Source organism: Epinephelus fuscoguttatus, linkage group LG6 (assembly GCF_011397635.1).
Source record: "Epinephelus fuscoguttatus linkage group LG6, E.fuscoguttatus.final_Chr_v1".
NCBI classification, from domain to species: domain Eukaryota; kingdom Metazoa; phylum Chordata; class Actinopteri; order Perciformes; family Serranidae; genus Epinephelus; species Epinephelus fuscoguttatus.
In genome coordinates, this window is record NC_064757.1 from 34991850 (window position 1) to 35009982 (window position 18133).

The 18133-nt window shown below is 37.8% G+C and overlaps 1 protein-coding gene across 1 annotated transcript; it reads left to right on the forward strand.

Moving 5' to 3' along the window:
• Positions 1-27: 27 nt before the first annotated feature.
• Positions 28-14858, forward strand: zgc:114041 (uncharacterized protein LOC574425 homolog). Its single transcript, XM_049578426.1, has 5 exons — positions 28-1517; positions 5999-6231; positions 6314-6457; positions 8777-9559; positions 12279-14858. Exons 2-5 carry the CDS (start codon positions 6036-6038, stop codon positions 12437-12439), a joined length of 1284 nt encoding a protein of 427 aa, XP_049434383.1. The 5' UTR covers positions 28-1517; positions 5999-6035; the 3' UTR covers positions 12440-14858.
• The last annotated feature ends 3275 nt before the right edge of the window (positions 14859-18133 follow it).

An 18133-nucleotide genomic window follows, 5' to 3' on the forward strand; every position in this document is an offset into this window, starting at 1 on the left:
GTGTCTTTACTCATTTTAAGAATGCTGTCCACTAAGTTGAGTCAGGTGTTTGAAATGCTGCAACAGAAAGACTTCAGGGAATTGTAAAAGTATGCATTACATATTTAAGCTGCAGTCCACATACATTATTAATCCTTGCAGTAACCCAGAGCATGTTATGTAACTGCAGTAACAGAGACCACGAGCTGAGCGGAGCTGCCTTTTACAGCTGGACTTAAATGTCACTGAGAGGCACTTTGGTTTACAGACACTAGAGTGGTCAAGTTTATAAATAATACAAAGAAAGAAAGAAAAGAGAACAATGAATACTTGAAAAATAAGTTTGAGAAGTCAAAATCCTCTGATTCCAGCTTCTTAAATGTGAATATTTTCTGGTTTCTTTACTCATCTGTGACAGTAAACTGAAGATCTTTAGGTTGTTAGGTTAGGTCATCTCAGGCTTTAGGAAACACTCACTGACATTTTTTACTATTGTCTGATATTTTATAGACCAAAAACCGACTCGATTAATGGAAGAAATAATTAATGGATTAATCTGAATCAGTTGTCAGTCCCAGCCCTACATGTATTTGAGGACTAAGTACAAAGTGTGGGTATTTTTTAATTTATTTAATGTTACTTTATACTTCTACTCCAACAAATTTAAATGCAGTGTGTTGTATTTTTATACTTTTTTGGTTTTATAGGAAACATATTTCCGCCCAAGAAAATAACAAAATCAGAGGTTTCTTTCTAAGTTATATGGAAATAAATATTGGATAATATTCTGTTTTTACTACGAGAAAAAAATGAGGTGTAAGATGTGTTTTTAAATCAAAACTGTGAGATAATGAATCAAAACGTTAAATTTTTAGTCACATTGAAGGAACAGCAAGTAAAAAGAATTATGACATTAACATTTTTTTATTTATAGTAAGTCATAAGACTTTAATTATGTGTTTTATCTTTCCTTTCCTTTTATATATTTATTTATTTCATTACCTGGTGAAATGGGCATCCGCAGCTCAAAGCAGCCAAAAACAATCCAGGTATAAGACCAGAAAATAAAAAGTAAAAAAGGACAGCCCGATCTCTTCACAAAGAACATTTCCTTTTCATTTTTACAGATAGTTTCATTCTCCTTTGTGGGAAGCTTTATTTAGAAATGACATCCATGTGGATACTCTACTTTGAAATCCGGATCGTGTGCACGCTGCGCATTACCGCAGCTTCACCAGAAGCAGCAACGCTTTTCCGGTGCTCGTCTCTTTCGTCAACTGTGTAATATAGCTCCGCTGTGTGTGCTGGCTGGACTCCTGCTGCACGGACATGCGGAGGAGACGGAATGATAAAGCAGACTGATACATGGGGCCTTTTATGATCGCAAACATCTACAGTGACAGATGTTTTTAATGCAGTGAATAGGAGCGCGCTGTCATTTTAGCGCCAGACGTTTTTGACCTCACCGTGAAGGAAAACATGATTGTAGCAGCACATATGCGGAGGACGCCAGGAGAAGCATCGTAGCGGGGAGAAACGTAAGCTTGACATTTAAATTATCTTTGTTGTTTATCATTAGGTGAGTTAGTGTCTTTGTTATACAGATCTGTTGGTGAAGTATGTTTTTAATTTGATCAAACCGTTTGATTGTGCAGAGGAACCTCAGTAATGCAGCCTTAAGTCTCCTACCTCATCTCCTACTTCTTAAATGTTTGGTATCCTAAGTTATGAGGCTGTACTTTATGCTGTTGTATTGTAGTTGTGTTTGTAGTCTTTTATTCCTAGATGCTTTTTTCCCGTACATAAAACTATCCAATCCATCTATCATTGATAACCCCTTGAAATAATCAATTAGTATTTTTTCAAATTGTCATAACGTATGTTAGAAAGTGTGTTTTATGGTTGGTTACAATTGTGACCGGTGGGATAATATGCTGTATCTACCATTTGTTGACCAAACTAACATAATCTCCTATGCTTTCTTTAACATTCTTATATCCCAGCTCAGTTATTAAAACTCTGTCACTGGCACTCTCCACTCAAATGCTCCATCACAGCCCAGAGTGACTACTTTACATATCAAAAAGCCTTATACATACATATATCACCGCTTTGTCAGTGGCCTTTTACGTTCCTGACATGTTAGGAATCCTTGTGCGTCTGCTGTTTATGCTCCAGGACATGCTGCCAATACTGGGATGTCAACAAAAGCACATGGTTAGCTTTAGAAAACATCTTGTTTTGGCATTCGGGGAACAAACACTGGGCTCTGAGATGAAAGTCCAAGGCTTGTTAACCCGTCCACCAACCCTATATGGACTTTCCTGCCTCTTACATTACTTCAGTAACAGCAGCGTTTCTTACTGCCCTGATATTTGCTTTACATAGGGGAGACCAGGGTTGGTTGTCACACTTTTTACTCTTGTGTGAACTGCTCATCATCAAAAAAAAATTTCAGCAGTGATTCCCACATTAAATGAAAGCTTACATTCTTGGCATTTTTACATCTTATTGTAACAAGAAGTAAGACAACTGACCCTGTGATGGGGTTGGTATCCTATTGATATCAATGGGGTTTCAGAAAAAAAGAGATTTAAAAAAATGGATAACTTTTTAGTTTTTTAAGATAGAAACACCAAATAAGTTTTGAAAAGAATACCACCTCCACAATAGTCCTCGTCGGTGCCCCTTGTGTTTGAACCATGAATTTGAACAAGCTGATTGTTTGTTTGAAATATCCTCTGTAATTAAAGAGTAAAATGAAGGAATTTACAGTGCTTAAAAAATCTAGCCTCACAATTCATAATGAATATAACATTAAATGAAACAGTTAGACTGGAACAGATTAATCTTCATCACAATATGACTAGGAACTTCTGTTAAAATGTCAAACAGCCAAAGTTGAAGTATGTTACTGTTTAGATGAAGAACTAAACTAACATTGTGTGTGTGTTTATCAGAAACACTTGAGAACGTGTGGACTTACAACATGTCTGTCATACCAATTGTCTTTCTGAATTGTCACACGTGACGTGATAGCCGACCCCAGCTGACCTCTTGACGAACAGTTTAAGCTAAAGGTTGACCAAATCAAAGCTATTACCTTCAACTTTTTAATAAGTGCTTGATTTTTAAATTACTAATAACCTACAGGCTTTGAGCAGGATGTCAGGCCAACTGTTTGATATCAACATAGTGTCACAGCGCCCTCAACCAACCCATGTGACAACCAACATCGGTCTTCCTCTGACGCGTCAGGTGGCTTTAGGCATCATGTGTTTGACGCCAAAACCATTGACAAAGCGGCGGGATTTGTCGACTTCTGAATAAGAACAGGCCGGAGGGGGAGGTCATAGCTTCTAATCACTGATGGTATTGTTCTGTCATGATCTGCTTGCATAATTTCCCACATGTGAACCTAAAAACTTTTGTTTGGGAGCTTTGATGCAGCCATCCTCGTCTCATGGTGCAACCAAGAAGTAAACAGCTCTGGTCTCGTGACAATTAACACTAAACGTGTGACACTGCACATACTTCACTGAGACCCTTTATGTCAATAAGTACTGGAAATGCATTGATGCATCATTCCGCTACATTTTTAGAGCCTTTTCGTTGTAAACTTTTTCTGCAGTCACTATTGTGGAGAATAAGAAGTTCCCACCATTTTGGCTTGAGACCCCTCCTCAAAAAACATTTTCAAATGTGTGTTAACTTATCAGCAAATAATGATGCACCTGGACTTCCTTGATGGTTTCATTTAAATAACTGTTAACAATCTAATGATGTCATCATCAGTCACAGAAGACATGTTACTGCAGAGCCAGCTCTTCTAGTTTTAATACCTTGAGTTATTTAGGTGATAATAAGTAGGATGTAGGATTTTAAATGCAGGACTTTTACTTGTAAGTGAGTATTTCCACATTAAACTATTAGTTCTTTTTAGTCAAAAATTAGAGTACTTTTTCCTGTCAGTGGTATTTTTAGTCTTACAAAATGCTTAAGACATCAAAGGAATACTTCAGCCCACAAAGGACCATTTGTTAATCAATTAACCACTCCCTGTTTCATTGAATCTGTGAGGAAGACTTTTTGCTCTCAGCCCCCCCTCCATGGTCAACAAAGAATCCAAAAACAGAGGGAAGTCTTGATGAAAGGCATGGATGGCCGCATTTAACAACAGCAAAACTTTATCAAAACATCTGTTTACAGACTCTAACAACACTTAAAAACTTTGGTGTTTTTAAAGGGTTAGTTAGTATTTAAACTTACTGATGGAGGCAATGATAGACCAGCAGCTCCTGTGTGAAAGATAAGGTTTTTGTCACTGAAGTTTGGCTTTGAAGATGGCATAGATAAGTTTAAGTTTAAGCTCAGTTCCCCAGCAGAAAGGGCTGTTTGTTGGGGGAAAAACTGAGCAAACAAATGGATAAATGAGACTTGGATTATACTGTACAAGTCATGTGAGAGTTTGTAAACATGTGATTTAATTTAATTTTGCTGTTTAAAGCACCTATGACATCAATTCATTAGGAAATGTTCTCAGTTTTTTTGATTCTTCATTCACCATGGAGGCATGGGGAAAAAAAAGTTTTCCTTATAAAGTCAGCGTAACATGAGTTGAGTAATTGATTTACAAATGTCGTTTAGGGGCTGAAGTATTCCTTTAATGGTGTTTTCACATAGAGTTCTTTTAAAACAAACCAAACTCAGTCCTCTTAAAGTGCACCAAAAAGTGGACCAACAGAAAAGGGACTCAGTTCTTTTTGTGTTCACATTGTCAGTCCATTTGGAAAAAGACTTTCTCTTATGGTCAACCTCAGCTCTGATTGGGCCCTCAGTCCTCTTTCTGTTCACGCTAGAGTCTACATAGTTTTGTTTTTCCTTTGACGTGGCACTGCAGTGCAGTTATGAAGCCTCTCACTTTCAGATGAACTTAAAATTGGAGGAGAACCTTAGTGTTTCTGTGCTGTAGACTGTTGCCGTTTGATGTATTCTACATTCGACATCGGGAGACGTGTGGTACCTTCTGTGGACCAAACTACTCCCCATCCTGCGTCCTTGCAAGCATTACAGTCCAACACAGTTTCGCCTGTTTTTTCAAGCGTCCCAGGGCAACAGCATGTGATCTAGAGGGCTAAATACAATTGCAAAGAGCAAAGTGAACCTGAAGCGCCTTGTGTTCACAGTGCACAGGTTAAGTGAACCACACTGTGGACTTGAAGCTAAAAGGACCAAGTGTAAAAATACCCTAAATCTCTTTTAGGGTCCTTTTCAGCCCTCTAAACGGACTCAAAGCAGGGACATTTTTTGCGCACATGTGAACACTTGAAGACAGCTCAGACCCCTCTGTGGTTCACTCAACCTGTGCACTGTGAAAACAAAGGATCACTTTGCTATTTGCCATTGTATTTAGCCCTGTAGTTCGCATGTTATTGCACTGGAACACCTGAAAAGACAGACAAAACCACGTCAGCCTGTGACACTTACAAGGATGCCAGTCGTGGAGTCTTGGTCCATGAAAGATACTGCACGTCGTCAGATGTGGAATGTAGAATACGTCAAATGGCAACAGTCTACAGCACAGCAACACTGAGGTTTTCCTCCAATTTTAAGTTCATCTGAAAGTGAGGGGCTTCATAACCGCTCTGCAGTGCCACGTCAAAGGAAAAACAAAACTACATCGATATAGTGTGAACAGAGAGAGGACTGAGGCCACATCAGAGCTGAAGTTGACCAGAAAGAGAACCGAGTCCTCTTTGAAATGAACTGACAATGTGAACACAAAATGAACTGAGTCCCTTTTCTATTGGTCCACTTTTTGGTGCACTTTTAAAGGACTATATATTAAAGCCAACAGAACTTTATTTTTTTTTTAAACTGAAAACAGGAAGATGATGTTTAGCTGATCAGAGGTTTGATCTGTATTAGCAATCTGTGTGTGTTTAGCATGCTCATTTTCATAAGCTCCACCTACCACTGAGCCTTTGAGCTCCATCACTGTTGCACGACAATCATTCAGCACAGGCAGGAGAGCGGCCTGCAGAGCAGCAGCAGAGATGAGGTCCAGGAGACCCCCTGACGGAGGTTATGGCTGGGTGGTGGTCATGTCGGCCTTTTTCATCATGGGCCTCACTGGTGCCGTCCTCAAGAACTTCGGCCTCTTCTTTCTGGACATCCAGAGTCACTTTGGAGTCCTGACCAGCACCACGTCATGGGTCACCTCCACTACCATTGCCATGTTTCATCTCGGAGGTAAAGACACGGTTGGATTTTTATTTTTTATTTTTTTGTACTCCAGATTTTTTTGATAGTGGTGTTTTCATTTCCTCCTCAGCTCCACTGGCCAGTGCACTGACCTTACGGTTTTCTCAGAGGGTGGTCATCATAGTCGGAGGTCTGCTGTCTGCCACGGGGATGTTGATGGCGTCTTTGGACCTCGGTTTGCCGTGCCTCTACCTCACCATGGGCATCCTGCAAGGTAACACACTCAGGACGCACTGTGGACCTCAGGAATCATTACCACATTTTTTCTTTTTACTTATTTTGGTGTTCTGAGACACTTGTTGGGCCATTTAGTCATGGCATTCATTGTTCTCTGACTTTTAGGCTTTTTTAAAATAATTTTAGATTGTCTGACATTTGAATTTGATTTGATATCACTTTATTATCAAGACAGAAGTGATCATCTTTGGCCCTGATCACCTAGCAACGGAATTTCAATCCTTTTATTGGTCCTCTGGCAAATAATATAAAATCTACAGCGAGAAATTTAGGCATCACTTTTGATTCTCAGTTGAACTTTGAACCACATGTCAATAATCTAATTAAATCCTGCTACTTCCACCTAAGAAATATTATCAAAATCTAATCAGCTGTGTCTTTTCCTGACCTAGAAAAGCTTATTTATGCTTTTGTATTCTGGCAACTCGCCTACTGTAAAGCTCTGTTTACATGCCTCAGTAAATCCTCAGTAGCTCGGCTTCAACTAGTGCAGAATGCTGCAGCTTGTGCTTTAACTGGGACAAATCATGGGGCACATAGTACATAAAGCTGGTCAAGTGCTGTGTGAGGATTTGAACTAAATGATAATATACTGAAAATGTTCAGGGTTTGGACGGTTACAGTAAGCATTTTGATGACACCTTGGCCTCTGGGAAATTGTAATCAGCATTTTTTACTTTTAGTCTGACAAGTCTTAGACAAAACAGTTAAGTATTTCACTGGGAAAATAATCAACCTGATAATCTGTAATGAAAATAATAGTTAGCTGCAGCTCTGATACGTATGTCACCTGTTTTCACCTAGTAATTCTTCCACAGAAATCAGATTCTTTTAGTGGCATTTTTATACCCATATGGCACAAAATATTTTTGTAGCTGGGTGGTTTAAAGGTGACCACTTTGTTTGGTTGAAGGGAAGGTTCACACCAAAATCAAAATAACATACCTTTCCTCTTACCTGTAGTGCTGTGTATCAGTCTAGATTGTTTTGGTGTGAGTTGCCGATTGTTGGAGATATCTGCCATAGAGATGTCTGCCGTCTCTTGAAAATAATGGAACTAGATGACACTTTGCTTGTGGTGCTCAAGCAGCAAAAAAATTATATTTGAGAGGTTCAACAGCAATGTCTCTTTCCAGGAATCATGACCCAGTTTCTCAACATAATCCACAGACCTTGTTGTGAGCAGTTTCATGTAGGAACTGTCACAATGCTGGAATTTCTAACTTCGATATAATACCTTAAAAAATATTCATGTTCAATACCATTTTTGATACCAAAGAAAATCTTTGAACAAAAAAACCTGCAAACTGCTCTTGCTCAGCTTCACAATTTATTAATAACACTAATGTTTGGGTCTTCCTGGACCTTCGTCAAGAGTGTTCAAGACCATTTCTTACAACATTGAGTTTAAATGGAAACTGCTCCACCCATCTCATGTGCAAAAGGGTGGGGGAATTCATAATACCACAGAAAATAAATTGATATTGAGGACTTAGAATAAAAAAATATATATATTAAAAGATAAATATAACAAGGCTGTGTTTGTCAACTCGCTGTTGGAGGGAATTCTTGAGTGGGAAAGTAGTATCTGCTACTACTACTTTCACAGGAACAAAAGGGCACACCCACCTTTCACTGGCAACAGCAGGGAAATGAGTATTGAAACCATTTCAAATGTTCAGAATCAATATGCATCAATGAAACAATATTTTTGACAACACTAGTAGGAATCATTTTCTTTCATTGTTAAGAAGGAAGCATGCATCTCTTCAATGGATGAGAGGCTTGTGCTTGTAACAGCACAGGGGGTGAACATTAATGGCATCCTTGGCTGAGCTGTAATGTTAGCTAGATCAGCAGTGCTAAGTGAGCTAGCAGTAGATGCACGCTTCCTGTAATATGGTTGGCGGGTGTAGTTCAGTAGAAAGAAAATAGTTCCTTCATTAAACTGCTCACAACAAGGTCTGTGGATTATCTTGAGTAACCAGGTCATGATTTCTGGAAAGAGACACTGATGTTGAGTTTATCAAATGTATTTTTGGGGGTTTTAGCACCACAAGCTACGTTCCATTTAGTTCTATTATATCACAGACAAGGCAGACATCTCTATGGCCGATATCTCAAACACTCTGCAACTCAAACCAAAACAATCTAGATTGATAGATAGCACCAGAGGTGAGGGGGAAAATATGTATTTTTGATTTTTAGGTGAACTGTCCCTTTAATAGATTATTAAAGGACCCCAGTCTTCCTAAAAGAAATTAGATGGTTAAAGGTTTCCATCTTGTGTTTCCAGGGACGGGCATTTGCTTCGCGTGGATCCCTGCCAACAGCATGGTGAGCCACTACTTTGTACGGTGGCGCCCCATCGCCTACGCCATCGCCAGCTCAGGGGAGTGTGTTTTCGCTGTCTTGTTCAGCCCCTTCTTCCAGTGGCTGATTGAGAGATACGGCTGGCAGGGTTCTCTGCTCATCATCGGAGGCCTTCAGCTCAACTTGTGTGTCTGTGGCGCTCTTATGAGACCGTTGCCAACAGTCCAGAGCCCGATACAGGAAACCAAAGACAATCTAGAAGGCAACGCCGCTGTGCTCCCACCAAAGAGGAAGATTATCTTCCAATTCTCCCTGATGAGAAAACCTGAACTACTCTTCTACATCCTGTTTGCCATCTTTGCGGCGGCAGGGTTTTTCATCCCACCTCTCTTCCTAGTGCCTTTTGCCAACAGTTTGGGGATGGATCAGTACTGGCCAGCCTTGATCCTCTCCGTCCTGGCATCTGCGGACCTGGTGGGGAGGCTGCTCTGTGGGTGGATAGCCAACATGAGGCTGCTGAGGAACCTGCAGCTGCTCACCATGGTGGCAACTCTGCTGGGGGTGGTTCTTCTGCTGCTGCCTGTCAGCCACAACTTCTGGGTCATCTTGGTCTTTGCCTCGCTCTACGGATTCCTGTTCGGCTGTGTGGTGGCCATTCACGTCACCTCCATCGTGGACATTGTAACCCTGGAGGGATTCGACAGTGGACTGGGGCTCTTTATGCTTTTCAGGAGCATCGGTGGCTTCATCGGTCCACCTGCTGCAGGTGAGCAGTCCGTGTTTAGATTGTCAGGTAAAAACAGAGTTTACAAAGGTGTTTGACAGACAGGGCAAAAGTAGAAACAGGATAGGCTACATAGAAGGAAGGAAGCACTACTTGGCTGTGATGTCTGGTCCAACAGGTGCTCTTTGGTGAGGTAGGTCAAAGTTGAAGATCCCAGAAGTCTCAAATTAATGCAGACAACTATGGAAAAAACAACCAAGGCACTCAGACTTCAGGTGAAACAATCTCCATATGTATTCTTTAAGCATAGGCAGTCTAACTCAACGACTCTAGGTCTCCGTCAAATCTAATTAAATCAAATCAAATTAAGTTTATTCATATAGCACATTTAAAAACAACTGCAGTTGACCAAAGTGCTGTACAAATTTGAAGAATGACACACAAATATGTAGCAATAAAATACGTACACAAAGATAAAACAGAATAACAGCAGTACGAACAGTTACATATGCAAAAAAAGATTATAAAATACTAAAATATTAAAATCTCTTCAGACAACCCAAGGCCATTGAAAACGTGCATTTTAAGATTTGTCTTAAAAATGTCAGTTGAGGGAGAGCATTTGATAGCGAGCGAAGAGGGTCGGCGAATCAAACAGGATACTCAAAAGGCAGTCTAACAGAAAGCCAAACAGTCCTACCAATCATAAGGACACCAAATTAAGGTAAGGAATGTTTGCAGCCTAAACAAATATTAAACAATGAAGGATAGATACAGATTCTGGCTCCTACACCATCTACATTTAATGCTTTGTGCTCAGATGTAACACACTCAGGTTTAGAGAGGAAAGATTTCCAGCAGGATTTGCTGACATAAAGAAACTGAACCAACTGAACTTTCCCTGAACATTGTCATCATTGTTGTACGAGACTGACCGGCCAGTGTGCATAGTTAATGGATCTTTTAGCTCCAGGTGAATTCAGAAAAACAGACATTAATCTTCACTGACTGTGACCTGACACATATTAGTTTGTCACCTGCATGTTTCAGCCGTGCGAGCAGTGTGAAATTATGATGGGCAGTGTCGGTCTGTCGGCCTAGACTGGAATATTGGATGGGCCGTCTTTGAATTTGATAACACATTCATATCTCTCACAGGATGAATTTTAATTACTCAGGAGATCTTTTAATATTTTATCCTGCATCAAAATTTTACTTTGTCCAACACTTTAATTTGTCAACAAATTCCTGCAAAAGTAGTGACACTGACAAACTAAACTAAGATGAAATAGTGAACTTCGACCTGCCGTCAGCATGTGAGTATTGTCATTGAGAGCATTTTGGCATGCTGCCATTACCGTTAAGCTTAAAGCACTGCTGCACCTCAGCACAGCCTCACAGAGCTGCTGGTGTGGCTGTACAACATAGCTTCTCAAAGTGCGGCTGCAGGCACATGGCGTCTGTCAAACTGAAAAAGCCACTGGTTGCATGGGAAGTATCACAGGAATTACGCTAATAGATAGTTAGCAATCAAAGTGGCGCTTAGTCATCATCAAAACTTTGAGAATCCTGCTCTTAGTCTCTTTTGTGCAGGTTGTTTTTTGATATTTGAGTCAATGCAATATTACAGCCATTTCTGCAGTTCATCAGAAAGTGCTAAAAGTGTGGTTTATGTCATTGATGTCATATAATCATTACTTTCTGTTTTTGTGAATAACAGAATCTCTTTTCGTTGATGGTATGATCAAAGCTTATTTCGTTCCAAAAAGAGACAAGTTACCATTTATCAAAGTGACTCCTATCCTTAGAAAATGACTTGCAGCACAAGGAAAAGGAATAACATGTACTGGAATAATTAGTTTACTTAAACAGACTCAAACTTCATTTATTCATTCATTCATTCATTCAAACCTTTATTTAAGACTAAGGAAATCAACTGATGGAGACCCTCAGTTTCAGTGATGCTGAGCATGAACAAAGACATTAAAAACAACCAATAAGCAAACATGAACCACCATGCGTATTAAATAAAACAAAAGTAATTATACAAAACAACAATAGCATAAATGATCACGAAAGTAGAAACGCAGCGTGATAAACAGGTTCAGGTTACTTGTTAAGGTGTGTTAAGGTGTAGATGTATAGTTAAAAGCATTTACACTCAATAAAAACAAGATGTGAAATAAGGCATTTAAACAGCCATAAAGGTGACGGAGTGTCCAAGTTTAAGGTCTTTTGCAGATTATTCCATGTATAAGGAGCTCTGTAAGATAATGTCATTCTTCCTGGTTCATGTCTGATTAAGGGAGTGTGAAGTAACAACCTGTTCTGTGAACGAGTGCCATGATCATGTGAGGTCAGAGTTAAAAGGGATAAATATAGGGTGGAAGCATCTGCGTCGAAGCTTTGTAAAAGAACAAACACTAATGCTGTTCCCGCCTCACAGCCAACTGCTTGCCAGCCAACCTTTCGGTTAAAGTGGCAGTGATGGGTGCTGTAAGATCACCTGTTATGAACCTTAGGGCTCATAGACTCACAACATCCAGTGGTTTTAGTGTAGAGACAGACTGATTGTTTACGATCACCCACACAGTGTCTTGACCCAATGCAGCACTCCATAATGTTTTCCTCAGTGAAATGGCGCAGACTTGTCACTGCAGGTCTGCACTCTCCTGAGGAAATAGATGCGTGTCATCATTTATTCATCAGCTCTGGCACACTGTGATCGTGTGTTCCTTGTTCTTCTGTATCTCTTGTACAGGCTGGCTGGTGGACCAGACAAATGACTACAGCGCCGCCTTCTACCTCTCAGGCCTCTGCCTCATCTCATCTGCAGTGTTCGTCGTGGTGGTCGACCGCCTCATTCAGAGGAGGAAATCAGTGGAGGCAAGCTCATCAGGTGATCATGCAGGACGACTCTGAGGCAGGAATAGTCAAGTGAGACTCTGTTACACAAGGATTTTTTTAATCAGATGATCAACCCGAGGTGCCAGAAAAACTTGTTTAGTGTTTGATCACATGCAAAATGCTAAGTGGTTCAACCGAGTTTGTGTTGGGATGCGGTTTTAGATCATGAACCCGATCTGGGACTGAAAGGGCACAGACAGGTTTTCCATCTCTGCGTGGCAGTATTTTTCACAGGTCAAAACACCCTCTGGATATTTTTGAAACTGCTCTGTGTTTAAGTTTGCAGCCAATAGCAAAAAAGAAAAGGTTGTAACCACGAAACACTCTGGTGTGCGCTGATTACGTTTTAAGTCTGTCATGTGACATATAGCACCAAACATTTTCCTTTTTTCTGGGGAAATCTTTCAAATGCCTCTGACTTAAGCTTTGTAAGGAGACACTAAATCAAATCCTGCTTCTTTCTTTTTTTTTTTTTTTTTAAACCATAAAGTCTTACATGTTAAACACATGCATCACAAAGACACTCCAAGGACAAACAGAAATGGGATCCTGTACGTTTTTGACAGCATGCAATTATACATTTTGTTCTGTAAATGTTTGTGACCATAAGTGTTTACATTGCAAGCTGTTGACAGTCTGCAGGATCCAAACGTTTCTTTTTGCCCTGAAGGACCTCAGAATCTGAACAAATTCACTGGCTGACAGCCAGACTTCTGAGCGTTAACTCTGTAACAATGCAGCAGACAGGCTCAGACTCATACTATAGCTGTGTCCTTAAAGGAAGAGTTCACCCCAAGATCAGCAATATATATTTTTTGTCTTGTCTGTAGTGCTACTTATCAATCTAGAATCTAGATTGTTTGGGGATATCGGCCATAGACGTGTCTGCTTTCACTCTAATATAATGGAACTAGATTGCACCCAGCTTGTGGTGCTCAAAGTACAACACAAAAACAAAGCATTCAACAGCAATGTCTCTTTACAGAAATCATGAACCAGTTACTCAAGATAATCCACAGACCTTAGCCGTTTCATGTAGTTACTGTTTCCTCCTGAGTCTTTTCCTATCGAAACTCAGAGAAAGGCGTGCATCTACTCATGGACGAGAGGCTTGCACTGGTGACAGCACAAGAATGAAACATTAATGGTGTCCTTGGCTGAGCTGTAACATTAGCTAGCTCAGTTTTGCTAGGTAGATGTACACTTCCTTCTGATGCAGTTGGCGTGTGTAATTTGGTAGACAGAAAATTCTTCCTTCATGAAACTGCTCACAACAAGGTCTGTGGATTATTGTGAGTACTGGGGTCATAATGGATTTTTCAAATAATTTTTTTTGGCACTTTGAGCACCACAAGCCAAGTGCCAACTAGTTCCATTATATTTGAGAGAAAGCAGACATCTCTATAGCTGATTTCTCCAACACTCTGCAACTAACACCAAAACAATCTAGACTGATAAATAGCACCACAGTTAAGAGGGAAAAAATGTATATATTTGATTTATTTTGAGGTGAACTGTCCTTTTAAAATGTCACATGCAGTAGTTTTCATGTTAAACACTGATCGTCACAGTCTGTGTTTTTACAGCAGCAGGACGATGTTTATGGGACAAACTCAAAATAGACTTCATTAGCTGTGTTTAATGAAGGAACATTTTACACAGTGTGAGAATTTTCCTCATTGGTTTATTTTTAATAGTTTTATTTAGAAAACAATGGAGCTCTATGACATCGAAAAATAAGATATATCAGGTAATACTTGTTATATTATTGTTGATTTTAGTCTTTCCATGTGATTTGTTGGCAATAAGAGACACAGAATATCACCAGACCGATCCTGTATGTGTTTTCACAGTATGCATAACAGATAAGTTTTGAAAGAACCAGCCATATGAATGTTTGTTTTTGTCCTCATAATGGAGCCTGTTGACTTTCTAACAAGTTGTCAGCACTACAGGAGACGTCTGAGTAATGCATTTTCAGAAGGAGCAGAAATGTTATTGTTCTGTTACTTTTTGTCAAGCTCAGGGACTCCCGCATATCATCAGCACTGTAAACAGTATGTGGGTCAAGCCGCAGTGGGGAGCCATGGTAACTCTTCAGCTGTAAATAACTGGTGTGATAACTTAAGTGTTGGTTTTCTGTGTGACTGGTATGTTGATAGTATGAGTGGCTCTTTGAGGGCATATTGTGCTGTCACAAGTCCTGGTGTAGCTTTTATTACTTTTTTAAAAATATGAATCCTGTCAAATCAAATTAGTTCCTTTTATGTAATAGAGACTAAAGAGATGAAATACTCAAATAAAATAAGGTTTGGTAACTTTTAACCACTTCAAATGTGAATTTTCTTATTGATATTTGAAAGATAACTTGAGATCCAGATCACTTTTGTTGTTCCTTTAGTACTGTAATATTAGTTTTCATACGTACAGCCCGCTCCACCCTTTTTTCTGCTTTCTCTTTTCAGGTTTTGTCTGAATATATGAAATCTCTTGTTAGTCCTTGTTAAGTTCAAAATGCTATATTTGTGCTATATGCACTGATGGTTTTAAACACGTCTCACATGTCTTTACTTCATTTTCATCTCTATCTTTTATCTTATCTGCCTTGAGCACTCCCAAAGCTAGATACAAGTCTCTTACAGCTGGCTCAAACTCTCAGGAGCTGCCCAACACAACATGACACTGATACCAGGATGAGAATATTATTAGTGGCTTTTAGGAATCTGAGGTATGTGCTGTACAAATTCCTCAGGAGTTGAAGAACACTTTTGCACCCTAATTATCGAATCAGTATAAGCCCTCACACTAAGTTTGTTCCACATGGCTTAATACTTTGTGTTGGAGCATTAATGTTAAATGATCAAAAGAAAATAATTTTGCAACTATTGTAATTATTGTTCTCAAAAAACGTCATGTATAGTATGTTAAAAAAAAATGTCATAGTATAGTATGATAAAACAAATCATAATATAGTATGATAAAAATAGTCATAGTATTGATAAAAAAAAATCTCGTGCTAAACTATGATATATTGTGTTTTATAATTTAAAAAGGGTCATCATAGAGTATGATGAAAAAAGTCATAGTATAGTATGTTAAAAAAAGTCATAGTCATAGTACAGTGTGTTAAAAAAAATCATAGTATTTTATGATAAAAACAAATCAGTTTAGTATGTTATAAAACTGTATGTTAGAAAACTAATAAAAACATCATAATGTAGTATGTTGAAAAAAGTCATAGTATAGCATGTTGAAAAAAACTGATAAAAAAAAAAAAATATATATATATAAATATATATATATATATATATATATATATATATATATATTACTATATTGACTTTTTTTGACTCACACACTTAAATTTGCACTAAAATTCACATCAACACAACATCATGTGAATTCACTGAATTTTTTTTCATTGTGGTCTTTTTAGTTGTTTTTCCAGCACCTTAACCAAGACTTGGCTGGGTTGAGCGGTGGTCCTCCCTCAGTTTCTAGACTTGCTATAGGGTGAAATTTTTATCAGTTTTTTTCTCGACATGCTATACTATGACGTTTTTGTGGTTTTTTCGACATGCTATACTATGACGTTTTTGTGGTTTTTTTCGACATGCTATACTATGACGTTTTTGTGTTTTTTCGACATGCTATACTATGACTTTTTTCGACATACTACATTATGACGTTTTTATCAGTTTTTTCAACATACTATACGATGAAGTTTTTGTGTTTTTTTCCGACATGCTAGACTATGATGTTTTTGTCAGTTTTTTCGACATGCTATACTATGATGTTTTAATCATTTTTTCAACATGCTATACTATGACGTTTTTGTGTTTTTTTGACATGCTATACTGTGACGTTTTTATCAGTTTTTTCAACATACTATACTATGACGTTTTTGTGTTTTTTTGACATGCTATACTGTGACGTTTTTATCAGTTTTTTCAACATACTATACTATGACGTTTTTGTGTTTTTTTGACATGCTATACTGTGATGTTTTTATCAGTTTTTTCAACATACTATACTATGACGTTTTTGTGTTTTTTTGACATGCTATACTGTGACGTTTTTATCAGTTTTTTCAACATACTATACTATGACATTTTTGTGTTTTTTTTAACATGCTATACTATGACGTTTTTATCAGTTTTTTCAACATCCTATACTATGACGTTTTTGTGTTTTTTGACATGCTAGACTGTGACGTTTTTATCAGTTTTTTCAACATACTATACTATGACGTTTTTGTGTTTTTTTGACATGCTATACTATGACATTTTTATCAGATTTTTTCGACATGCTATACTATGACGTTTTTATCAGTTTTTTCAACATGCTATACTATGACGTTTTTGTGTTTTTTGACATGCTAGACTGTGACGTTTTTATCAGTTTTTTCAACATACTATACTATGACGTTTTTGTGTTTTTTTGACATGCTATACTGTGACGTTTTTATCAGTTTTTTCAACATACTATACTATGACATTTTTGTGTTTTTTGACATGCTAGACTGTGACGTTTTTATCAGTTTTTTCAACATACTATACTATGACGTTTTTGTGTTTTTTTTGACATGCTATACTGTGACGTTTTTATCAGTTTTTTCAACATGCTATACTATGACGTTTTTGTGTTTTTTTGACATGCTATACTGTGACGTTTTTATCAGTTTTTTCAACATACTATACTATGACGTTTTTGTTTTTTTGACATGCTATACTGTGACGTTTTTATCAGTTTTTTCAACATCCTATACTATGACGTTTTTGTGTTTTTTGACATGCTAGACTGTGACGTTTTTATCAGTTTTTCAACATACTATACTATGACGTTTTTGTGTTTTTTTGACATGCTATACTGTGACGTTTTTATCAGTTTTTTCAACATGCTATACTATGACGTTTTTGTGTTTTTTTGACATGCTATACTGTGACGTTTTTATCAGTTTTTTCAACATGCTATACTATGACGTTTTTGTTTTTTTGACATGCTATACTGTGACGTTTTTATCAGTTTTTTCAACATACTATACTATGACGTTTTTGTTTTTTTTAACATGCTATACTATGACATTTTTATCAGTTTTTTTCGACATGCTATACTATGACGTTTTTGTCAGTTTTTTCAACATACTATACTATGACATTTTTATCAGTTTTTTTCGACATGCTAGACTGTGACGTTTTTATCAGTTTTTTCAACATACTATACTATGACGTTTTTGTGTTTTTTTTGACATGCTATACTGTGACGTTTTTATCAGTTTTTTCAACATACTATACTATGACGTTTTTGTTTTTTTAACATGCTATACTGACATTTTTATCAGTTTTTTTCGACATGCTGCACTATGACGTTTTTATCAGTTTTTTCAACATACTATACTATGACGTTTTTGTTTTTTTAACATGCTATACTATGACATTTTTATCAGTTTTTTTCGACATGCTGTACTATGACATTTTTATCAGTTTTTTTTTAACACGCTATACTATGACATTTTTATCAGTTTTTTTCGACATGCTATACTATGACGATTTTATCAGTTTTTTCGACATGCTATACTATGACATTTTTGTGTTTTTTCGACATGCTATAATATGACCTTTTTATCAGGTTTTTCGACACACTATACTAGGACATTTTTATCAGGTTTTTTCGACATGCTATACTATGACGATTTTATCAGTTTTTTCG

What these genes read in the sequence shown, in the direction of transcription:
- zgc:114041 (XM_049578426.1), top strand. Translation starts at nt 6,036, where the DNA reads ATGAGGTCCAGGAGACCCCCTGACGGAGGTTATGGCTGGGTGGTGGTC. An exon ending in CACCATGGGCATCCTGCAAG is followed by an intron (nt 6,458 to 8,776) that starts GTAACACACTCA and finishes TTGTGTTTCCAG; the next exon opens with GGACGGGCATTTGCTTCGCG. An exon ending in CATCGGTCCACCTGCTGCAG is followed by an intron (nt 9,560 to 12,278) that starts GTGAGCAGTCCG and finishes TCTCTTGTACAG; the next exon opens with GCTGGCTGGTGGACCAGACA.